The sequence below is a fragment of the Delphinus delphis genome, chromosome 1 (genome assembly GCF_949987515.2).
Source record: "Delphinus delphis chromosome 1, mDelDel1.2, whole genome shotgun sequence".
Classification (NCBI taxonomy): Eukaryota; Metazoa; Chordata; class Mammalia; order Artiodactyla; family Delphinidae; genus Delphinus; species Delphinus delphis.
In genome coordinates, this window is record NC_082683.1 from 169,761,809 (window position 1) to 169,788,044 (window position 26,236).

A 26,236-nucleotide genomic window follows, 5' to 3' on the forward strand; every position below is an offset into this window, starting at 1 on the left:
GGTCCTGTGAAGAGCCATTTGTCACACTGAGGGGCCTGGTTGAAATGCTATAAAGAAATGGTAACTCAGCTTATTTATCAATACAATTACTTACACAGTATCAGGGGTCCATATGTAACCTACACAAAGTCTTATGAGGAAACACACAAACGTTTGCTAAATACTGAGGCGTGGGACGGACAGATGGTGCTGGGTTTCTAATCAGCTTTACCGTGAGCTTAAAGTTGCCGCACATGCTGCGATGAGGCGGGGGGAAAGGCCCAAAGTGCTTTGCCAGCTTTATTCGGGACATCTGCAAGTTAGCTCTGCGTTAACAACGTCCCGTGCGTGTGTGAAGGAAATCTATATAGTTCTTTACCTTGTGAAGGAGAGTGGTTAGTGCTAATTCCCTGGGGTGGAGTAGCAATCTGAAATTACTGTGTGGGGAAATATATTAATAAAAGTATGTGCACATATGTGTACGTCCAACTGGTTGTCCTGTGGGCTTTTCGAGTGCTTGATTTGCCCGGTGAAGAGAGTTACCAAAAGAATGAGTGTTTTACTCTAGAGAGTGTACTTCAAAATGTTTTTAAGAAGTTTAATCATGTTTCCTGGGGCCTCGGAATCCCCCTGCTTAGAATGTACCGACAGTTTTAAAGATGTAACAGTAACAGCTCTTCCTTGACTCTCTGCTTTTGATTCCCAGACACCAGCTGCTACTCATGTCTTCGCCATCACTAAGGAGGCCTCCGGTGTTACCCCAGTGTGAAAAGGCGTCTGCGGTTTGCCGAAAATGGATTTATCTCAATGTTATTTAAAGCACGCCGTGTTAAAGAGTCGCTGGCCAGCGCCGTCGGCCTGATTATTTATTTAGGAACGCTTGATCGGAAGGAGAATGCTTTTGTGTAAACATGAATTGCCTGGCACTTTCTTTGGGCTTCGGCTTCTTGTTTCCCACCCCTAAAACGTGGCTCTTTACTTATTTTGCTTCCATATCGTGGGCTGACTCGCAGGGCCTTTTCCCAAGGCTGGAGAACGTGGCAGCTTTCAAGAAGGTTTCGGTGGTGCCAACCCAAGCGACGTGTGGACTCCCAGCCCGAAGCACCTTCTGTCAGAGCTCTGCTGCAGCTGAAGGCCTTCGGGTCTGTCCCCAGCGGTTCTGCATTCAGGATTGTCCTTACCGATCGTCACCCCCCACCTACACTGACCTCTTCTCAGCGGCCCTCAGGGACTGCATCACCGTAGACCGGCGTGATCTGAGTCCCGATGCCCACGGCCCTTCTGCAAGTTTCATGTTTGGAAATCACCAGAGTTGCTTTGCCTCTCCTCCTGCTGCCAGGTTGGCGGCGTCATTTACTCTAGCTGTGTGGTTGAAACCTGAGCAAGAAGGTGTAATGTAAGTAGCAGAGGGAGTGTAAGCTTTCCTAGGGTCCTGCAAAATCAGTAAGAGTCAAGGGTATTGCAACTTGAATTCCAACCTAGAAATGAAGGCACTTTGGAATTGATGCAACTGAAGACCTACTCCTATATTAGGCTCTCCTGGTCAACTTTATATTCCAAATAATTTTTCCTAAGTTCGAAGTATTTTTCTCCTTTCCATGGATGAAGTAAACCCTCAGAGAAGAGTGTGTTAAAATAATTTCATGGCAGGCAGACGTATTTACACCTGGCTCTTTTTTTTTTTTTTTCCAGCAGTTTAGCTAAACTTTTGGTCTTAGTTTTCAGAGGCTCAACCAGGCTCCGTGTGAGTTTTAAGTCATGGGGACTAGCAATACAAATAATGGATATTTTCAAAGTTTTGGTCCAGGTTTGTATAAACAACTTGCCCTTACTAGAGTATACAATTTTCATTAGGCATGTAGTTCTCTGAGGGCTTAGGACTGTGTTGTCTGCATCCTTATTTTCCCAGGAAGAGATGTTTGTTTAACTCATCTTGGAAGATGCTCAATAATGAGTTGAATAAATGAATGACACTCTCTCTCTGAAAAGAGGTCGCTTTTGGCCCTTCGCTTCCTGGCGTTTTCATCTGTTAGGAAATACACAGAGAAGCATAAAAGCTTCTCAAAAGCATTCATGCCATTCATTCCAGTAGAAATGCCTTCAGTGAGTTTGGAGGGGGGCTTCCGTAACATTTGTGGTTATTTTCTGTAATCACCTGATTTTCATTCTGTAATAGTTTCTGAAGCTGTATCTAATGTTTCCCCTAAGTGTTTAGAAACAATCTGGAAACTGGAATGAGTAGGACAGTTTTGAGGCATATTTTGCTCATCTTTCGTCTTCCTGTAGGGCTTTTGCCTCTTCTCCTTGTGAAGTTTTCTTTGTATGAGGATGTTGGCCAAATATCTAAAAACTCATGAAACAAACCAGAAGAGTCTTATAATTTCATAAGCAAATATGGCTTAAATATCTTTGGTGTTTAGTTTTAATGCGCCAAGTGAAAGTTGGCATATTTTCATCTTGTTTTATTTGGAGTGAAAATCGTCACAAACCGTTACCCCTATTTCTGTATGTGCCCTGAAAGAAAACCCTGTTTTCTTACTGTTTGAAATGTCAGTAAATCCAACCTACTTAGTTTATGTAACTAACGTGCAAAGAGTTTTAAAAAATTGTCTCTTGACAAATATGGCTAGGATGAAATATTTTTTTCCAAGCTTTTTACAAGGGATATGTCTCTACCAAATTCATCTTCCATTGGTATCATTTTGTATAAATAAGACAGAGGAGTATTTATAGAGGCAGTAGCACATGGTATATGGTTTTGAGAGTTCCATGCATCAAGGTCGTTTCCATTCTCAAAACTGAAATACCTGTGGGAATTGGGGGAATTTCAGGGTGTTTGTACTAGATAAGTAAAACAAACAAAACATGGATTATCCAATTATTGTTTATTCAGGAGCAAAATAAATCCAGTTCCTAAATATTTTGCTACCTGCCTTCCTCTCACATTCATTATCTACCCAAGCTAGTATGTTTACAAGCAAACAAAATAGCAAGGAAGATAATCAATAACATATTAAGAAATGCATTTTCAGTAAGCTTGGGGAAATAAGCCTGCATGTGGCAAACACATCCTTGAGTAATGGTCAAATTCTAACTTGTAGATTTAACGCAAGAGAAATGAACAGAGGCAAACTCTTCTTAGATTGTTTAAGACCTAGAGACAGGGAATAGAGAGAAATTCTTTCATTCCAGTGACTTAGAAATATTCACCTACCAAAGGGTTAAAAAAAAATCACAATAGAATTTCCATAGGGTTAAAAACAATCACAATAGAATTTCCATAAAATCGTATTTCCACTTTATATAAAATCTGTATGTCAACTAAACCTATTTGCCTTATTTAAAATATATATATTTGGCCTCATAACTTTATCACCCAATATATGTACAGATAGAGTAAAAAAGTGACAGTGAAATAGTGACTGGTAAGTGTTCTCCGGTCATATTACCTCTCAATTCTCAAAAAGAATAAATGCAAGTGAGAAGGAATGATTTGTGAAAAAATGTGCCCTTTAAGGAAAGTTTTAAAAACACCTTTAGCAAGAGTTCTTGGTTTGCCCAATCTTACCTTTGCCTCTTCGATTCTTCCTACTCAGATCACTGACTCATTTTTTTGAGGCTCTACTATAAACCAGGCTATGATGCTATTGTCAGAAAACTCATGATCGAATGGGAAGATGGATGGATGGGTGTTGTTACCAAGGCAGCACGATAAGTGAGCTCAAGGGAAGGCCCCTTACGAACCTTGAGCAGGGAGGATTCTAGGGTCAGGCATTATCCTGGAGATGCTGAGTAGGAGGCAACCAGGTGAAGAAAGGAACCCAGACTCCTCTAGGACTTGATAAAATTCTCCTCCCTGGGATGTACCGCCTTCTTGAGTTCTTGTCTGTGAGATGCAGGCTGATGAGTATGTTTAATAGCTAGTTATTTGGGGGGATGTTGATGGCTACTGTCCATGATATTTCTCTTTAAATAGCAGATTTGGAGGAGTAATCTACTCAGGGGGCTCTTCTCTCATCTGCTAAAAAGTTGAGTTGCTAGGTTGAAATGTAATAGGAAAGGGTTGCTTAAGTTCATATCTGTTTCTGCTCAGTGGGTACAGAGTGGCTAGGCACATGCAATGATATAATTAGTATAAAATAAAATATATTAAACATAAATCAATAGAGAAATTAGAAGACATAAAAAATAAAAATGTCTATTTAAAGGGATGGGAAAAGAGTGCCATTGTGATCAGAATAGAAGTGATTAAAACAAAGTAATTTGATAACTGGCCCTACACAGACCTAAAATTTTTCTGAAAATTCTTCTATTTTATCAAAATATTGCACTGTACTCTTAGAAGATTGGATGACCTTTCCTCCAGGATCATTACCATGATCTCAGTGCCTCAGCTGGGCCGTGTGGTCATGGCGAGCTACAGACACTGGCTTTGGCTTCTGGCTAGTTGATGATGAGCGAAGTAAAGGCTATAGTCGTCCATTCTCCATTTCATCATGAGAATTAAATAGAGCGATTCTGACCTCAGGGTTAGCGGTTTAGAGCCTTCTATGGACACTAATCTCTCTTTACATTAAAAAAAAAAAAGAAAAGAAAAAAGATTTGTTAAAAAAAAAAGAAAAGAAAAAAGATTTGTGCTGGTGACTCAATACCCAAGCCGGATGTGGTGTATTGTGCCGCTTCCTATAAAAGAAATAGCAGAGGAACTAATGAGCCAATAGGCTACATGTTGGTTTTGCAGGATGATTTGACCACTTGAGCTCCCATCATGAGTCTCCGATAAAGGGAGTGGAGGTTCTGGGGGAATATATTGTAAATAAGAATTCTATTTTTTATTGAAATAAAAGGGCTTCTTCATTGAGAGAAAGCTTGCCCTGAATTTGATAACGTTCAGGTACTTATTCATTGTGACACTTTGAGTGGAGTTTGGGGTCAGTTACACCACCATCACTGGATGATGGTTTAGCGTCTCTTTTGGTTGGAGGCTGACATTTTCTCTTTTCTGGTTGCTTCCCAAGGTGTGTTATAGAGAAGACAGCGGATGGGCAGATTGTGTTCAAACTTACAATATCTGAGAAAGAGACCATGTTTTATTACCGCACAGTAAATGGTTTGCAGCCTCCAATGAAAGTAATGACACTGGGGAGAATTCTTGTGAAGAAATGGATTCATCTTAGTGTGCAGGTGAGTAAAATAAAAAATATTTAACATTTGTTTAAACACAGGGATCCATCTTCCTTTCTTTCCTTTAAATGGCATCTTCCCATCAGATTTGAAGCACTACCTTTTAGATTTCAACTATGTGTAAGTGACAACTAAAGAAAAGCGATATTTAAATGACCTAATGATGTATCTCTTGATATACCAGAATTTCCCCCTCAAAATTACTGTGAAAATGCCCACAGAAGGTTGGCACGATCCCATTTGGGGTCATATCCTCAGGAAATGTCTGTTTTATTTGCTTAGTGTATTTTATTTTGCTCAAAAATGTGGAAGGGCTCTTTTGCAGTCTAGTTCTAATTTTACTAGTCTTGGCAGTATTAAGACCCCTGCCTGGTTTTTACAGTGGTTTTTGGTGGATAGCATCTGATGATATGAATACAATTCGGCTGTTGTGTTAAAATGTTGACCTTAGAACTAATGAACTTCACACATCAGACACTCAAAAGGTGTTACATTATTACTTCAGTTGTCAACCACAGTTTGTATTCGCCTTAGAAGCTGCTAAAGACTGAGATAACTGTGAGATGGTTGGTATTTTATGGTTGTCAGGAATGGAGACAGTTTATTCTTTGGTTTCTTTAGGGTTCTGGAATGGTCCAGTGCAGCTTAAGTCACCCTTGCCTTTTATACCAGAGGTACTGTGTACTGTAGTTCTCAGTATATGCTCTCATAGGTGTGCTCAGATGTGGTCCATGCAAACCCCATTTGCCCTAGAGGACAGTTGAACCCTCGTGCACTTTATGAAAATAATCTTTGATTTCTCACATTTTTTCCCTCACCCTGAAGCAGGTAGACTTCCTTATGTTACTTACCAGGGTTCTTGGCCTCCTTAAGAGGCCAGACAAGAGATTCAGGCAAGGCTTTACTGGGGCCCCTGCTGCAGCAGCGGGGAGAAAAAGCAAGTAACAGATTCCCTTGCTCGCTCCCTGAAGGGGGTGGAGCTGATTCCTTATATGGGGTGAGGGTAGGGGTGTGTCCAGGGGTTGGGCCACAGTGGTGGCTTAGGTGTTCTGCCCACCCCTTTGGCGGTGCTGTGTGCCGGGGGCATGTGCGGTCCCCTGCTTTTGCTCTGGTTCTTCAGAAGTGGCAGTTGTTTTTTTTTTGTCTTTTTGTATCCTGTCCATAATTTGCCCCAACTGGACATGCATGCAGTTATTTTTAGTCCCTTATAGTTTCTTTCTTTATATTTTGTTGCTCCAGGAAACATTTGTCCAGGTGTAAACACTGCAGCAAAGGGTCCCAGGTTCCAGCCTATCTCACTTAGAAGGTCTTGAAAATTGTTACTTGGATTTTAAAGTCTCTTACAGCATAGCTACCGTTATTGAGGACGTAAATACACTTGAAACATACCTTTGTTTGGCCTGGTAGTATGAAATTCTGCCATGTATGTGCACTGCAATGCATTAAAAGCCTAAGGAAGAACATTTAAAATAGAAATGCAGAGAATTAGCAATGATTGATTTCCATAGGATGGTATTGACACAGTGATATTCAGTCATCATGTTAGACTTATCTACTCTGCTTTTCTTTTTTTTTTTTTTTAACATCTTTATTGGAGTATAGTTGCTTTACAATGGTGTGTTAGTTTCTGCTTTATAACAAAGTGAATCAGTTATACATATACATATGTTCCCATATCTCTTCCCTCTTGCGTCTCCCTCCCTCCCACCTTCCCTATCCCACCCCTCTAGGTGGTCACAAAGCACCGAGCTGATCTCCCTGTGCTATGCGACTGCTTCCCACTAGCTATCTACCTTACGTTTGGTAGTGTATATATGTCCATGCCTTTCTCTCGCTTTGTCACAGCTTACCCTTCGCCCTCCCCACTCTGCTTTTCATTAGGTTATGAGTTTAGAAAATTTGGTTGTCAGGACACAGAGGTTTCCATGCCACCAGGGTTGAAAGGACCTACAAAAAGATAGCTCACGTCTGACATCTGTAGCATATGATGGATTCAGTGTGTCATGCTTGCCTCTCATTTGTTCAGTAGTTAGCAGATAGGGGACTAATTTGTTCTATATCTTATCCATTCCACCCACTGACCAGACCAACAGAATTGTGTTGTGACGTTTCCATATAAAAAATGGAAATAGAAACCACTGCAGAGGGGCTTCCCTGGAGGTCCAACGGTTAAGACTCTGCACTTCCACTGCAGGGGACGCAGGTTTGAGCCCTTGTTGGGGAACTAAGATCCCGCGTGCCGCCGTGTGGCCAAAAAAAAACAAAAACACCGAAGACTGAAGAAATGGAATCTTGAAACGATGTTGAATAGCTATATTTGTCGCATATTTTTATATCAACGCTGATGAAAAAAATGCTTTTTACTTGCCTTTATTTTGCCTTATCCGTGAAAATGTGCCATGTTTTGGCAGGCAGTAGTACATTAAAAGCTTTACAAAGAAAGTTTAAAATTCCAAATGTGAAGAGGTAACCATGACTGAATTACTCCCCTGGGAGTCAGATGCTCTTAGCGTGCCTATTGGAATCAACATTATCATTTCAATACATGTCAAATGTGAGTCACTTCCTAGTCTAGGCAAAATTTCTTTATAAATCTTTAAATCTTCCCCTTCTTTCAAGAAAAGGTTAAAGTACTTACGGTTTAATGAGACTGCTTTATTTCATAACCGACTATCAAGAGAAGATTTGTCCTATCCAATTTGTGGTCTTCTTTTATTTATTTACATTTACATAAGTTCCCCCCCATTCTACATTTTACGTTAAAACTACAGAATGAAACAGTCCTAAATCATTAGAAAAGCCGTGCAGATCGCTTATTTATTCGTCTGGCATTTATTGATAGATTTGGGGGTACCCAGCATTATGGAGACCTGGATTCATTCAAATAAAAATTAAAGAGCAATTATTTAAATTGGAGTTCTGCGTAGGGTGCCTTTAAACTGGAAACAAGTCTGAATACATTTGAGATATTACAATATTTATAATAACTCATAGATGTTTAATAAAGAATGTGCTCATTCCTTGGAAGTTAATACAAAAAGCAGTGGGAAGAATAAGAGATGTGGTGTAGAGAAATCTGACTCAAGTAATGCTACTCAGTAGTTTTAACAAATACACTTGACTCAGTTTTCTTACTTATGTAGTAAGAGGATAGGACTAGATGAACAAAACCAGACTTCCTGGAATTCTACGTTAAAAAGTAAGTGACTTTGAAAGTATGGAAAGCTTCTAAGTTGTGTAGGGTTGTCTAGACAGAGATGGTAAGTGACAGAGCTTCGTCCTCAACTGACAATCGGGTTTGTGCTTTTTTCTGCTTCCCCCTGCTATCTGGTATTTACACAAACATTTTTTTGGTAGATATCATAGCCAAGATATGGACAAATGCAGCTTGTAACTCTTTCACTAGTTAACTGCAAAGAACATATTTTAATATGAAATGTAACTTATTCTCTGTTGCCTTATAATACAGTGCATCCAAATTCTGTTTGATTTTGAGGTTAGGGACTTCATAATGCTGGGCATAGGCTAGAACACACAGATAATCTGGCTTAGTCAAGTTAAAAATTGCAAGTCTGTAGTGTATGCATATGTTTTTACTCATCCTCCAATATGGCCACAATCAATGAATTTACATGGTATGTGTGTATATAAAAATAAAACATCTTTACTCATGGAGTTGGCTCAGAATTTAACTTAGAAAGACACAAAATTAATTAACCGATCTGACCTTACACCTTACCTCAGACAGTTCACTCAGTATCAGCTTTCCATCTGTAAAATCAGAATTCTAATTTACCAAATCCAGAAAAAGAAATGAGTTTTAAATAATTAACTCCCTGGGCAAAAAAAAAGATGCTAGGAAGAGCCAGACATACCAAATGTTGGAGGTCTAGTTTCCTAAACAAAAAATGCCTGATGTTACAGTAATGGATCTAACAGCTTTTATTCAAGAACTAGCATTTCGAAGCTTCAACCTGTTGGAAAATGATTAGTTTTTAAATTAATATTCATTCAGGGACTTGAACCTGACATGATTGCCAATTTAAATTTCACTTTGGAATTTAATATATTGGCTATTTCAAATTACATCAAGCTGAAATTCGTTATGTCATATATTTTGTACTAAAACTGGAAAAAAATCAATTCAGACTTTTTATTATCGAGTGGGGAACACTGATAACATTAGCAGATTTTTTTTAAAGCTTAGTTTTCATATTGAATCAGCACATGTTATAGTTATTTTAAGAGACCTCTTCGGATTTTCTTTTTTTAAAAAAAAGTTTTGAAAATATGTGGAAGGATTTTACTTCAGCAGTTTGTTAGGGCGTGTGGGTAGTACAACTTGGAAGTATATTGACATTTAGTTGCACATCATTTAAAAGTAAAACCTCAGAGTTTTATGAAACTCTGAAAACTGTTTTCCCTTAAGTAGTTCTACACATTTTATAGGACAAATAGCATCAAAGAATCATTAGTATAGTAACCCATTAGTAATTATGCTAAAATGCAGTCAAATAATTATGTCCTATAATTAGAAGCTGATGAAATACTGCAAGTGTGGACGCAAGAAATAGTTTAGCAGTGGGGTTTTTCACATCATCTATGCTCTTGAGGGCTCCTCGATACACTGACAAGTCAAGAGCCACAGATGGTCCTAGCTACAATAAAGTGAAAAAGAGCAGTTCTAATCTGATACAGTGAAGGAAAAAAATGCATGGGTAAATAAAGTTTTAGGGATCAACAGACGAAGAATAGGCGTTTCATAATCATAGTTTGTTCATGAAAAATGTTCTTTGATTTATGTATTCAGTCTGAAAGAGGGAAACTATTGATGGTTCTGGAGAAAAAGAAAATGCAATTTAACCAACATTCGTTAGAATAGATAAACCAACTCTCTCAGTGAATCTCTGGAGTGTATGCCCATGTGCACGCTTTATAAAGGTATTGTCGTGTCTCTATTGATTGAGGGAACATAAAACGTCCTCGCAGCCTTATGGAAGCTTCCTCATTCATTTCAGGAAGCTCTGTGAACTGGCATTCTCCTGGGGGCATCACCTCAACTCCCACCACAAGAGAATCTCAATCCATATTGTTCCTTTAATAGTTTTCATTGCTTTAAACTGTAACTATTTACATGTATATGAAAGCCTTCTGTTTGTAGCTAGCCAACTGAATATCACCCAAGTTAGGGGAATAGTTTGTTATTCAAAATGAAGTAAAGATCAATAGAATTTAACAAAGCTTTTCAGAATAATCAGCTGAAAGTGATGATAATAATAACAGCTGTGATTATTGAGACTGACTAGGTGAACTGGATTAAAAAAGGAGCCTTAGAGAGGTTAAATTATCTGCCGGAATTTACAGTCTCAATTTTCTCTGACCTTTACCTAAAAAAATAATAAATTGCTATGAACCTAGGTCACTGAAGACAGAAGAAGTAGTTAATTATCAAAGTTCTCTGAACTCCCCCTGACAAAAACCAAGAACTGAAACAAGACATATTTGTAAAGTAAATAAAATATAAATGAATTTTCATACATTTGTACATATTTGTAATGCTTCACATATTTACATGATTTGTACAAATAATTCAAATCAATATAGTTCACAATCATATCTCTCAGGGATACGGATGCCTTAAATACATAACAGGATATCATTTTATATACAGTTCTGCTCAATATCTTTTTGGCTTATGACAGTCAGGAAAGACTAGTGGATTAAAGAAAGAATAATCCACTTAACCCACCCTGATCACCTGGTCCGTGGCATACAGAACCAAGCCTTTTGCAAGGATACCTTAAAAATAAGGGGGAATTCTTCCCACTTGATTATGGAGAAAGGTAAAACCCTCCAGGTAAAAACGTAAAAATTATTCTCTGTACATTTTTGCATGAGACTTTAAACTATAATATTTAGCAGACTTTAAACTATAATATTTAGCCAAAAGACAATGTTTAATTCTTGATATTTTACTTAAAATTTGTACAACCCTCGGAAAATTATGTAGCTCCTTGAAATGATAGATACCTGTGACAATTGGGAACAAAGATAAACCCAGCCTATTTAGCTTCTACTGTAAATGACATGTAAAGAAAATAATGTCTGATAAAGTACTTTATAGTCTGCTGTAATGGAGCTTACAGTCTATTGGAAGGAAAAGACAGACAGTCACACCAAGGAAAACCGAATTATAACTGTGATATGTTCTGTGGGATCATCTGAAGGACAATTTGATCAAATCTCTGAAGTCAAGGAAAGCTTACTTTGAAGAAATTGTATTAGATACGAGTATTAGTTTGCTAGGCCTGCCCTAAAAAATCACCAGCTGAGTAGCTTAAAATAACAACAATGTATTCTCTCCCAGTTCTGGAGGCCAGAAGTCTGAAATTAAGGTATCTGCAAGACCACGCTCTTTCTAAAACTTATAGAGGAGTAGCCTCACTTGCTTCTTGTAGCTTCCGGTGTTTGCCGGAAATCCTGAGTTTTTAGATGCATCAGCCTCCTCTCTGCCTCCGATATCACATGGCCATCTCCTCCCCTGTGTGTGTGTGTGTGTCAGCGTCTCCTCTTTCTGTAAGGACACCAGTTATACTGGGTTAGGATCCAACTAATCAGTATGACTTCACCTTAACTTGATTATATCCACGAAGACTCTGTTTCCAAATAAGGTCATAGTCACAGACATGGGGGTTAGGACTTCAGTCTGTCTTTTGTGGGGGGACGGAATTTAACTGATAACAGTATATATTCAAAAGAACATACAGGATTGAACTAGGTGACCAGAGTAGAGAAGAACATTTCATCCATGCATAGCAAATAGTGCAGATGCCCTTTTGTAAAAGGGACTTTGTTGCGTATGAGATACTGAAAGGCCAGTGGAGGTGGAGTGTAGCAGCCAAAGTGTAGCAGCATGTGAAATGTAGCCAGAGCCATTGGAAGATGCTATGTTTTAAAGATCACTGTTGGCCATGTGAAAGTGTTTTCAAGAGAACTCTACTGAGATGCTTTATGCAGGGAACAGGGGATGAGGGAGGAAGTGGGGGGAAGTAAGGAAAATGTATGGCCTGAGCAGATTATCTTTTCAGAAGGACCATGTTGGTTGCACTGAAGGAGAACAGTTTGCATGAGGACAAGAAAAAAGTGTTGTTAGGTTACTCTCAGAGCCCAAGTGAGATACCTTGAACCATGATGGCAATAGCAGATACACAGAGAAGTGGTCAGCTTTGAGAGCTATTCAGGAATTAAAATCAAAGGGCTTGTTGATGGAAGGAAAGTAGAGGTTAAGGTAAAGGGAGATGATAAATCCCAGATTTCTGGCTTGGATGATTGCATGACTAATGGTTTCAATTGCCCAAGGAGAAGTACTGGAAGAGAGTCAGAATTTTGATATTTAGTACTTACAAGCTAGACTGCAGCTCAGAGCAATAATTCTCAACTCTAGAGATCACTAACATCATTGAGAAACTTTCAAAGATATTCAGATGCCCACACTCCATTGTGTCTTCATTGGTCTGGGGTGGGGCCCAAGTATTATTTCTTGTTCTCCTTCCTACCTTGATGGATTACAAAGTGTATAACAAAATAAAATGATCAGAATTTAAGACAGGAAATGACTCATTCCAATTCAGGTATGTCAGGAAAGATGCATAAAGAAGGTAGGATCTGAGTTAACTATTGAAGGAAAAATAGGCTTTTAAGGTGGAGAAGAGGAGGAAGGAAGAAATTCTACACACCAGGAATAGGTGAGCAATGCCTGGAAGATGAAAATAGCAGAAGATGTTAGTAAGCCTCAGAGGGTCTGAGTTTTTTAGAAAGAAATATATCATGTGTTAAATGAAAAAGGCTGGAAAAAGTGGCTTAGAGTTTTACATAGAGCTATGAAGTCTTTTGTTTTTGTTTCTCCCTCTGACAGACAACCCAGGTTTTTTCACCTGCTCCTAATCCAATCTATTTCGTAACTATTATTCTCCATTAGTATATACAGTATATATATATATATATATATACATATACATGTATATATATATATATATACACACACACCCCAAAAGAAAAGGTTTGTCTAGCTGATGTATGCAAAAAGATGAACACACCTCTCATTGTAGTGTTTACCCTTTACAAGTCTGAATGTTATCAGTCTAATATTTCATGGCAAAAATTTAAGTTCAGTAAGTAAGACCTTTCCTCTGGAAAAACCTCTAATCAAAATCTAAAGCAAGCTATGGATAAATTAACATTTAAACTTAGAAACCGATATTTGAAGAACTTAGCAATTTTTTTCTGCTAGAAAATGGTTGATTCTCAGCCAATAGCTAGAAAATGTACAATATATGCAAAAGGAAAATATATACAAATATTATAGTGCACAGTTATTCCATACACTACTAAAATTGAAAATTGCGATAAAAAGAGAAGTATTTTCCAACGTCTTCTTATTTGTTTCAACAATCTCTGGTCTTGCCAATGCCACTATGGTAATTCTCTCAAATTTGTAATGGTTAAAACTTGATGGTAGTGCTTTTTAAAACCTATATTATCTAATGGAATTGTCATTTATATTATATCACTTTCATCTAAAAGCCAAATAAGACAGATCATTTTTGCTTCTTTTGAGGGTAGGCATTTTTGTGTCCACGGGGCTAACTGAAGCCTTCAGTTATACATGAACAATTCCCACTAAAGTCAAAAAGAAGAGCGCTCATATAACCTAGGGCAGAATTTGGCCTATGGTATGTATTGCTGGGTGATGGAAGAGAGAATATGACTTTATTTAAACATGGCCTTGAATAGTTTTCTTTTCCCATATATTTTCCCTTGGTATTTCTCTCTCTCAAATGCGACGTTCAAAAATATTCCAAGCAGCTGTATTGTTCTGGATGCATAATAAGAGCATATGTTCAAGATACCAGTTTAGATATCTCTAAGCCAAAGAAAGAACAGTTAAAATAAAACAAATTATAAAAACTTTTCCAAGAATGGAAAGGCTTTAATAGATTTGTTAATCTTCCAATTATTTAATTACAGCAGAGAAAAAATGATATATATATATAATATATATATAATTATGTGTGTATGTATGTCAATATATATTTTTTGTAAGTGTTCATATCAGGAAAAGCAGTCATTCTGCTTTCTAAAGACTACATGAGATAATCCCTGAAAAACATTGTATATTCTAGAAGTAGAAAACTAGTTGGATTCTCTTGTTTATGATTTGTGTTCATGGTTCTCAATCTAGGGAGAAAAGAAAGAAAGGAAAAAGGAAAGGGCAGGGAAAGGACATAAGGCATTCCAATGGGGGGTCGGGGAGGAGAGGAGAGCCAGAGACGAAGGGCTGGAAGAGGAGACTCAGCTCATGCCAGTTTCACTGTAGTGGGGTTGACCGAGAAAGTTTAGATTATGGATGTACAATATGTAATGTTAAGTTTGTTGTTTTCTGGGATGCAAATCCATTGTGTTATTGTAGTTATTTGGCCAAAATCGATTACAGGTAGCTATTTTGAGGGGTTTGGTACCTTAGGGAATTTATATAAAAGAGTTGGGTTCAATGTTTGGGTTGAATGAGAGGTAGCAGTAATCTGGAAATAAGATGAATTCTGTGGGAATACACATTGGGACAGATGGTGACCATTATTATTTAATCCCTTAAAATACCTGTAGCAGTCTCAGACAGAACATCTCAAAGTTTGTGGGAAGAGGCTTTTATAAATATTAAAGAGAAGTGAGACCCAAGAAATTTTGAAAACTAGGGAGCACTAACCTTGGAGAGGTCCAGTGTAGATAGTGCTTCTTTGTTTATTTTTAATTAACTTTTTTTGAGATAATTGTCGACTTGCAAACATTTGTGAGAAATAATACTGAGAGATCCTAAGTATCCCTTACCCAAGGGTAGCATCTTGCAAAACTATAGCATAATATCACAACCAGGATACTGACATTGATACAATCCACCCACTTTATTTAGACTTTCCATTTTTCTGGACTCGTTTGGGTGTGTAGTTCTATACAGTTTTATCACATACGTAGATTTGTGGCTCCATCATAGTCAAGATAAAGAACAGCTCTATTACCATAAGGCTACCCCAAATTTCCCTTTTATAAACACACCCAACCTGTTCCTTACTTCACCACAGATTTCATATTTTTAATATATTTCAGGGCCTGTGCCTTTCCGTATAAGTTTTAGAATAAATTTACCTGTGTCTACCAAATGTCTTGTTGGGATCTTGTTAGGAATTTCATTGCATCTCTAGATCAACTTGGGGAGAATTGGTATCTTTTACTATGCTGAACCTTCCAATACATGAACAATTTAGATCTTTGATTTCTTTTATTGGTATTTTGTAATTTTCAGCATACAGATCCTGTGCATGTTTTGCTAAGTTTATTCATAAGTGTTAAATTTTCTTTGGAGTGATTGAAATTGGTCATAGGTTTTAAATTTTAGTTCCCACGTATTTTTTGTTATAATACAGAAGATGTTACTGATTTGGGGGGGCTTGATCCTATATTTAAAAACCTTGCTGAACTAACTTATTAGTTCTGAAAGTTCTTTTGTAATTTGTTGGGATTTTCTGCATAAACAATCATGTTGCCTGCAATTAGGAGCAGTTTCTTTCTTTCCAGTCTGTGTGATTTTTATTTCTTTGTTGCAATAGCTAGAATTTCTAATACTATGTTGAGTAAGAGTGGTAATGACAAACATCTTTGCTTTGTTTCTGATCTTAGGGAGAAAACATTCAGTTTTTCATGAATAAGTATAATGTTAGCTGTAGATGCTCTTCATCATGTTGAGAAAATTTCCCTTTATTGCTAATTTACTAAAAATTTTCATCATAATGAATGTTGGATTTTGTCAAAGTCCTTTTTTACATCAATTGATGTGATTTTTCTTCTTTAGCCTGTTAATCTGGTTGGTTACACTGATTGATTTTCAAATGTTTAACCAACTTTACATACCTGGAATAAATTCAACTTGGTCATGATGATTCCTTTTATACGCTGCTTGATTTGATTTACTAGTACTCCTCTGAGGAATTTTCCATCTATGTTCATGAGCTGTATTGATCCATAGTTTTCCTTTCTCGTACTATCTTTTGGTATTAGGTTAATGCTATCCTCATAAAATGAGTTGGGAAGTGTTCCCTCCTATTCTGTTTTCTGAAATAGATTATGTAAAATTAGCATTAATTCTTCCTTAAATGTTTGGTAGGCATCTCCAGGTTTAGTGAAGCTGTTTGGAGATGTCATATTTGGAGATTTTTAATTAAATTGAATTTCTTTAATTCAGATTGTCTATTTTATCTTGGTTGATTTTAGGTAGTTTGTGGTTTTCAGATAATTAGTCTATTTCTTCTAAGATGTTGAATTTGTGACTTTAATATTATTCATCTTATCTTTTATTACCCCTTATTATCATTTTACTGGCTATAGGATCTAAAGTGATATCACCTGCTTCATTATTGATATTATTCATGTCTTCTCTCTTATAATTGTTAGTCTTGCCAAAAGTTTATAATTTAATTGATATTTTTGAAAAACCACATTTTTCCTTGATTTTTCTCTATTGTTCAGCTATCCTCAGTTGCATTGATTTCTGCTTTTATATTTATTATTTCCTTCTGTCTGCTTGATATGCGCTTATTTTGCTCTCTTTCTGGGGTTTCTTGAGGTAAGAACTTAGATTGATATTTCCAGACCTTTTCTCTTCTTAAAAGCCAGCAGTAGGTTTAGTGCTGTGATTTAGTGTGTAATTTAATTTAATGTTTAATTTAGTGTTGCAAATATTCCTCTTTGTACTGCTTTAGCTGTATCACAAATATTTTAGTATGTTGTATTTTCATTATTATTATTCAGTTCTATGTATTTTTTATTTTTGCTGAGACTTCTTTGACTCATGCATTAATTACAAGTAGGTTGTTTAGTTTCCAAGCTTTTGAAGATTTAACAAAATTATATTTCTGATATTGATCTCCAATTTGAATCTATTGTGGTCAGAAAAAACACTGTTTGGTTTCAGTTCTTTAAAATTTGCTGAGTTTTTAAAAAATGGTCCCACGTTCTTGGTGAACGTTCTGTGAGCACTTGAAATTAATGTGTATTCTGCTGTTGCATAGCGTGTTTTATATATATATATATATTCTGTATATATTTATTTATATTCTGCATATATATCAATTATCTATGTATCTATCTAATTTTAATCCACTCTGCCAATCTCTGTCACTTATTTGGTGTATTTAGACCATTTACATCTAAGCTTCTTAATGATGTGATAGACTTATGTCTGCAATTTTGTCATTAGTTCTCTGTTTCTTCTGATTTTGGTTTTTCTGTTTCGCTTTTCTTACCTTGCTGTGGGTTACTTGAACACATTTTAGGATTCCATCTTTATAACATTTCTGGTGTATCTTTTTGTATAACGTTCTTAGCGGCTTAGGTATTACAGTATATATAATTAACTTAGTCTACTGACATTGATGTTTTGTCACTTCAGTTGAAGTGTAGAAACGTTACTTCCATTTCGGTCCCTTTACCTACACTGCTTTTTAAGTATAATTGCCTTGAGTGTTTCCTCTCCATACATTGAGCACCACATCAAATGGTGTTAAAGTTTTTGCTTTCACCATCAAATATTATTTAATAAACTCATGATAAGGATAGTTTATGTATTTACTCCTAATATTACTCATTCTGATGTTATTTTCTTCCTGAAATTCTAAACCTTTTGTTGTCATTTTGTTTCTCTTTAAAGGACTTTCTTTAGTCCCTCTTTAAGAGTGAGCTGGATGAAAACAAATTCTCTGTTTGCATTCAACTGAGAATGTGTTGATTTTCCCTTCATTCCTAAAGGATATTTTTGCTGAATGTAAAATTTGTGATTGAGAGTTAATTTCTTTCATTACTTGAAAAATGTTGTGCCTCTCCTTCTGGCTTCCATCGTTCAGGTGAGAAACCTGTTGTAATTTGAATTGATATTCCCTTATAAGTTTTGCATCATTTTCCTGTGGCAACTTTCAAGAGTTTCTCTTTGTGCTTTGTTTTCAGAAGTTTAATATTGAATTACTTGGCATGAATTTCTTTGGTATTATCCTATTATTGGGAGTTTGCTCAGCCTTATGAATCTGTACGTTTATGTCTTTTGCCATTTTTCAATGTTTTCAGACAACATTTCTTTCAATATATTTTCAACGTCACTGTCCTCTATGATTCTAATTATAGAGATACTATCTCTTTGTTATTGTCCCACAGATCCTTGAGGCTCGCTTCATTTTATTTCTTTTAATATTTTTTTTCTCTTTTGTTTCAATTTAGGTAAATACCATTGATTTGTCTTCAAGTTCACAGTTTCTATTCCATCATCTTAACTTTACTCTTGAGTCCATATAGCAAGTTTTTTAATTGTCTCAAAGTTTTGTTTAAAAAGAATTCTTAAATTTCCATTTGGATCTTTTATTATAACTTCTATTACTTTGCTGAGATTTTCTCTTCTTCCTTCATTCACTTTGAAAGAATTCACAATTTCTTGTGGAAGTATTTTTATGCTTTTAAATCCTTATCAGATAATTCTTCTATCTGATTTATCTCAGTGTTGGTATTGGTAGATTTTCTGTTCTCATTCAAGTCATAGTTTTTCTGGTTATTTGTATGACATGTGACTTTTATTTTATCCTGGACATTTTGGATACCATATTATGAGACTCTGGCTCCAGTTTACTTTTCGTTTTATCATTAAGCTGTCCCCCTATTGAGATCTGACACAATGGCCAGGTGAATGTATATGTTCAGTTTCCCACCTGTTCCTGTCACCATCACCTCACTGGTGGCCTTGTTGCAGATGACGGGTTGGAAGGTTAGCATTTTCAACACCTCCTTGATGAAAGTGGGCCACCTATCCACCCACCTGTCATCTCCAAGTGCTGATGGATTCTTTTTTTTTAATTTGGTTTTTATTTTATATTGGAGTATAGTGGATTTACAATGTTGTGTTAGTTTCAGGTGTACAGCAAAGTGATTCAGTTATACATATAACTATTCATTTTCAGATTCTTTACCCATATAGGTTATTACAGAATATTGAGTAGAGTTCCCCGTGCTATACAGTAGGTCCTTGTTGATTATCTATTTCATATATAGTAGTGTGTGTATATGAATTCCAAACTCCTAATTTATCCGTCCCCACCACCTTTCCCCTTTGGTAACCATAAGTTTGTTTCTGAAGTCTGTGAGTCTTTTTCTGTCTAGTAAATAAGTTTATTTGTATCATTTTGTAGATTCCACATATAAATGATATCATATGATATTTGTCTTTCTTTGATGTACTTCACTTAGTATGATAATCTCTAGGTCCATGCATGTTGCTGCAAATGGCATTATTTCATTCTTTTTTATGGCCGAGTAATATTCCATTGTATATATGTACCATATCTTCTTTATCCATTCCTCTGTCGACGGACATTTAGGTTGCATCCATGTCTTGGCTACCGTAAATAGTGCTGCAATGAACATTTGGGTGCATGTATCTTGTCGAATTATGGTTTTCTCCAGATATATGCCCGCTGAGCCCCACTGTCACCAGAGGGGGAAGCACATTGCTGACTCACACCCCTTTGTGACTGTGGGGTGAGTGGAAGCTCAGCTTCTTGCTGGTCCCCATTGACACCAAGGAAGGGGCAGTGGAGTGTCAAGTAACTCCTTTCCTGTCACCTTATTCTGCTTCATGGGTGCCAGGTGTAAGTGGAGGCTCAGCTTCCCCTTGGGTTCACTTCACAAGGAAGTAAAGAGGACAGTGGAATACTGACCAGCCCTACCTCACACCACATCCTTCAGTCTCACCAACACAAGTTGGGATGGGGGCCCAGCTCAGCTCCCCATTAGGCTCACTTGGTGGGAGTTGGGTGTGAAACAGAATACAGACTAGCCCTGATACACAACACTGCATTCAGTCTCATTGCCATGAAGTGGGTGTAGAGGTACAGCTCTCACCTGGGCTCCCCGACGCCAAGGATTGGGGGAGATAAAGTGCTCACCAGACCTGGCTCACACTTCCTTTCCTTGTTCAGTCTTACTGATGCTTGGTGAGTAGGAAGGGTCAGCTCCTGCTAGGCCCTGGCGGGGGGCGGTGGGGGGAGTGGAATGCTGACTCGCCCTGCCTCTGCACCTCCTCCTTAGGTCTCCCTGTTGTCAGATGGGAGGGTAGAGTTGGAGTCTCAGTCCTTGCTGGGCTGAGGTTACAATCCCCTGGTGAAGAATTGGAGTACAGCCCGCTTCAGTCAGGTGGGGATGGCAGATCAGCTCTGCTCTCACCCTGCCAATACTATTTTGAAAGGGGATCAGAGTGCCACCTCCTTCCGTGGAGCAGGGTATAGAAAATACGTTCCTTACTCTTTGCCACCAATACTCCCCCTACCGTTAGACTGGAGAGTTGCCTGCCTTCGCCAAGTGGAGAAGGGAAGAACAGCTCTTTGTTGGGTTTTCAGCACCACCCTGCAGGGAACTAGAACGCTGCCTGCTTTGCCAGGGGCAATGGAAGATGAGATCTCTGAATGGCCCTGTCAGTTCTACCAGGTAGGGGACTGCAGCTTACTTCTGCTGGGTGGGAGGGTGGGATGAAAGATTAGCCTCCTGATGGGCTCTGTTAGAACCATGAGAGAGTGTCTGTGTGTTTATGTGTTTCTCTGGTTTTTCCATTGGTGTCTGGCTGAAGTAGGGCAGACATTGCCTAAAAGGCCTTTTATCTTAGGCCACCATTTGCCCTGTCCTTTACCTAGGAGAAGTAGACTATTCTTGGAATGTATTTTACCTGTGCCTGTTGGCAGTTCTAGGATAGATGCTTCTGGAATGCTCTGTCTGGGGTATATGGGCAGTAATAAGAATACTAGGGGATTAACTGCCATGTTGTTTCTCAAATCCTGAGGTCCCTAAGTTTTTTTTTGCCTTCTTCCCACCTTGAAGAGTCCTCCTATACTTGTTTATCATGTTATGCCTAGGGTTTTTAAGTTATGGAAACAGGACCTGGGAGGAATGGGACTCCTCCATCGTTGTCAGAACCAGAAATCCCCATGTGTTAAAGGGGACCTTGTCTACCCTTTCTTAATGCTTTTTACCATAAACTCTTCATTATGTTTAAAACATGTTGGCTAAAATGGTGGGAAGTAAGGAAGAATCCTTCACAGAATGAACTGGATATAGGAAAAAGATGATACTCTGGTCAAATATTGCAAAGTCAATTTGGACAAAGCTAGACATGGTCTTATTTACAAATAAAAATTTCACATGCGTTGCAGCAGTGTTCAGGTGTCCTGACGAATTATAAAATGCTTTATGAGAAACCTACGGGTGAGCATTTGCAGATTCTCATAATGTTTTTTCAGAAACTCTCTTGTCAAAATAGAAGTTAAAAGGTTGAAATGGTTTCTGAACCAAATATCACACCAGATAAATGTAAAATAACTACATAGGCCAACAAGGTGTGTCCTTTATTGCCTGGGATTGTTGCAACTACTGCAGCTGGCAGAGATCCATCCCTTTCATGTGGGCAAGTCCAAGATTAATTCTCAATTAGAAATAGAGACTTGATTCAAGGGCAACATTTAACTTGGCATCAGCGTGTCAACATTTCAGCCAATTTAGGTGACCGTGAACACTTCAGAGGAAAGAGATTGCTGTTTCATATTAAATATAGAGTGGAGCTTGGAGAGATAAGGTAGTTTGCACTTTTTCGCATTATGTCTCAATTAATTTTGGCAGGTATGTCTTTTGTAGCAACTTTAGGTGTCGAAAAGCTACTTGGGACCCCTCAAGATTTGTCTCTTTCCATGTTAAAGTGACCATCATCTTGGTTTATATTTGATTTGTGAATGAGGTACATAGCTGTCTTATGATGCAAAAGCAATTGTCACTATTTGCAGATCTCATGATTGAGAGTTTCTTGTGTTAATATATGTAGTTTGATGTTCATTTGCACCGTGTGTAACTGGTTCATGTAGTCGATTAAAATAATAAGCAATGCTTGATCGTGGTTAAAATAAATGCCAAGGATAAATTCTTCTGTTAATTAGTGAGAGCTTATCCAAATTAGCATCTATAATTATAAGCTGTTGTTAATTTTTGTTGCGACCTATTAGATATCCTGTCCTAAATCATTAACTCTAGTGTAACTGAGCATTAATGATAGGTGACTTGCTTTTTAAATGGACAGTGGAAGCTCTCATGCAAAACTTATACTAATAAATGCAGATTTTATACTGTTTTACACAGAATCATCGAAAATTCATGTGGAGTTTTAGACTTAGCATAAACAGAAATGTATTAGGTTTTCTTTTATAGAGCCAGACCTTAAAAACCACACCTGTGTTCCCATGCAGGAAGTCATTGATTCAAGATTTCCTTGCACTCCAACTCATTTTTGTATGGCTTTCTGTTTCCTTAAATCACATATATTTCTTTCTATTGCAAACTTTTGATGTATTTCTTAAACTGCTACAGTCTTATGCCTTTGTATAACAAGTGATAATGTACTGTTACTTCTCCTTGATATTGAAAAATCTGTAGTATCAATATGTTGCTGTGGAGTCGTTGGAAAGAGAATAAGTGGAATGCCTAGAAATTACCCCAAGTTTTGATTTTGTGCTCACGTTTTCATTAGTAAATGTCATTCTTGAATAGGTTGATTTCTTTGGGGCAGGATTTCTCAATCTCAGCACTTTTTTTTTTAAATTGAAGTACAGTTGATGTAGTTGACATATCATATTACATAAATTACAGGTGTACAATATAATGGTTCACAATTTTTAAAGTTTATACTCCATTTATAGTTATTATAAACTATTGGCTATATTCCCCATGTTGTACAGTATATCCTTGGAGCTTATTTTATACCTAATAGTTTGTACCTCTTAATCCCCTACCCCTATATTGTCCCTCCCCCGTTTTCTCTCCCCACTGGTAACCACTAGTTTGTTCTCTGCATCTGTGGGTTCAATCTCAGCACTTTTGACATTTTGAACAGGATAATTCTCTGTCATAGGGGCTTTCCTGTACGTTGTAGGATGTTTAGTGTCAATCCTGGCCTCTACCTACTAGATATCAGTAGCAAACCTCCCATCTCTCCATCTCCCTCCAACCCAGTGACAAGCAAATGTGTCTTCAGACATGGCCAAGTGTCCCCTCAGAGGCAAAACCACGCTTCTTTGAGAAAAACTGCTTTAGAGTTTCATCCTTCGCTATTTCCTTATAATTTGCAAGGTATTTTTTTCTTTTTTTGAGGGGTATAAGGTGTGATGTCAAACCTGTACAGAAAATACGTGGACTTAAGTTTAGCCATATTTAATTGAGGGAAGTTTATCAAAGCATAAAATAAGAAAACTGGGGACAGAAAGGAAATTCTAAAATTGGCTTATGCAATTTCTAAGGATAGCTGATAAGAATTCTGAATTGGTGACATACTATATTTTGACTTAAAAGATGATCCAAGTTAAAGTTGATTGTTAAAAATTTCTATTTAAAGGAAGTGCATAGAATTGTTAGCATCAGAAATATTGTGCTTAAGAGAGGAGGAGTTTCATTTATATGAAAATAATAGGATATCAGTAAATGGTCGATTTGAAAAGTGGAACAACCTTGCAGAAGTCTCAAAGTGTTTTGAGGTGACATAGAGTTTAAGTGTGAGATCAGATAGTTAGAATTTAAAATGTCTGGATCATTTATTAGGGCCTCAAGTTGGTGATTGAAAACATTTGCCGCATTGACAATTGAGAGACATTTGCAGGTGATATTTGATGTTTCTGTGAAAAGTCTGTTATCTGTTTTAGTAAAGGTTTTTGAAAAGGCTTATTACATATTTGTATGATGCTTTTTTTTTACATTTTTTAATTCATTTAAAACTTATTTACATACAGCAAAATCTCCCCTTTTTGTGTACACTTCTATTAGTTTTGGTAAATGCATAAAATATCATGCAACCATAATAGTTATGTTACCACCAGCTAATCAACATATAGAAGAGATATGGAACCTCCAGATATTCTTCTGGTGCCCTTTTATAGCCATTGCCCTCTTCCCACCCCCACACCCTGTCAACCTCTGATCTGTTATCTCAGTAAATACCTAGTAGTAGGGTGGCTGGCTCCTATGGTAGGTGTATGCGTAAATGTTTCAGAAATTGCCAAGCTTTCCTCCAAAGTGGCTGTCTCCTTTTGTGTTCCCACCAGCGAGATGTGAGATTGTAGTTGCTTTGCTTGCCAGCACTTGATATTGTCGGTCTGTCTACCTACCCATCTACCTACCTACCTGTACCTAGTTAGCCATTCTTCTGATAGATATTTATTGATATCTCATTGTGGTTTTGATCTGCATTTCCCTGGTGGTCAATGACATTGAGGGGCTTCTTTGTTTTTCCTCCATGTATCTTCTTTGGTGAAGTATCTGTCCAAAATCTTCCCATTTAAAAAATGTGTTCTTTGTTTTCTTACTGGGGACTTTCAATGGCTTTTTATGTATTCTGCATATGAGCCTTTTGACAGTTGTTTGTTTTCCAAATATTCTCCCAGTCTGTAGCTTGTCTTCCCATTCTTTCAACAATGCCTTTTACAGATTGGAGGTTTTCAGTTCTTGAGGTTATGACTCGTTTTTAAACAATCTGTTTGCTTTGGTTCATTTTTCAGAATCCTCAGGTAGTTGCTTTTTGTATTTTGTTCAGGGTTTTTTGGTGGTAATTGTAAGGAAAGATAGGCTGAAGTGGGCTTACTCCATCTTGGTCAGAATCAGAAGACTTGTATGATGCTTTCTAATTTTCAGTATTTCATAAACATTATTTTCAGTCCATTAATAATATTTATGATTGACATCTTCCATGTAAGAAAATAAAAACATCAAAAGCCAATTAGTTAACACCTCACACCGGTCAGAATGGTCATCATCAAAAAGTCTACAAATAAATGCTGGAGATGGTGCGGAGAAAAAGGAACCCTCCTACACAGTTGGTGGGAATGTAAATTGTGCAGTCACTATGGAGAACCGTATTGAGGTTCCTTAAAAAACTAAAAGTAGAGCTACCATATGATCCTGCAATCCCAACCATAGACATATATCTGGAGAAAACCGTAATTTGAAAAGATACATGCACCCCAGAGTTCACTGCAGCATTATTTACAATAGCCAAGACGTGGAAGCAACCTACATGTCCATCGACAGAGGAATGGATAAAGAAGATGTAGTACATATATACAAAGGAATATTACTCAGCCATTAAAAAGAATGAAATAATGCCATTTGCAGCAACATGGATGGACCTAGAGATTATCATACTAAGTGAAGTAAGCCAGACAAAGACAAATATAGCATATTGCTTATATGGGGAATCTAAAAATAAAAAATGATACAAATGAACTTATGTATAAAACACAGGTAAATCCACAGACATAGAAAACAAGCTTATGGTTACCAAAGGGGGAAAGGGGAGGAGGAATAAATTAGGAGTTTGGGATTAACATATACACACTACTGTATATAAAATAGATAAACAGCAAGAGCTACTGTATAGCACAGGGAACTATATTCAACATTTTGTAATAACCTACAAGGGAAAAGAATCTGAAAAAGAATATATGTATATGTATATAACTGAATCACTTTGCTGTACACCTGAAACTAACACAACATTGTAAATCAACTATACTTCAATGATAAAATCAAAAGCCATAAGATTTTTAAAATTCAGAAATAAATAAAAAGCCATATGGGAAATAACTAGTGATCAAAAATACCTGAAACAAGTAAGCCTGAAGATGCTAAGTCCTATTTAATGTGTTTTTTGAGTACAAGCTCCCCAAATGCAAATTGTTTTACTTATGAACCTTATCTTTGTTTTATACACATTCTTTTTAGTATTTTTGGAACTCCTTTCATTAAATTTTCAATTTAAATATTTGCTGGAAAATAAGAAAATTGTAAGAACTATATAAATAAGATCTTCAAGAAAACTTGTCTTTTAGCCATACTCAGAAGGAACTTTTTTGTCCAGTAGTCTTTGGTGACACAAAAGCAGATGACTGGAGCAAGGCCACAGTGT

General features: G+C 37.1%; 1 protein-coding gene across 1 annotated transcript in view; it reads left to right on the forward strand.

The window, feature by feature from the left end:
- The first annotated feature begins 890 nt into the window (after nt 1-890).
- The window catches only part of USH2A (usherin), a 779,248-nt gene continuing 753,902 nt past the window's right edge, over nt 891-26,236 (forward strand). The window contains exons 1-2 of the mRNA XM_060022310.1: nt 891-1,375; nt 4,998-5,163. Coding sequence (XP_059878293.1) covers nt 891-1,375; nt 4,998-5,163 — 651 coding nt within the window. The remainder of the gene's footprint in view (nt 1,376-4,997; nt 5,164-26,236) is intronic.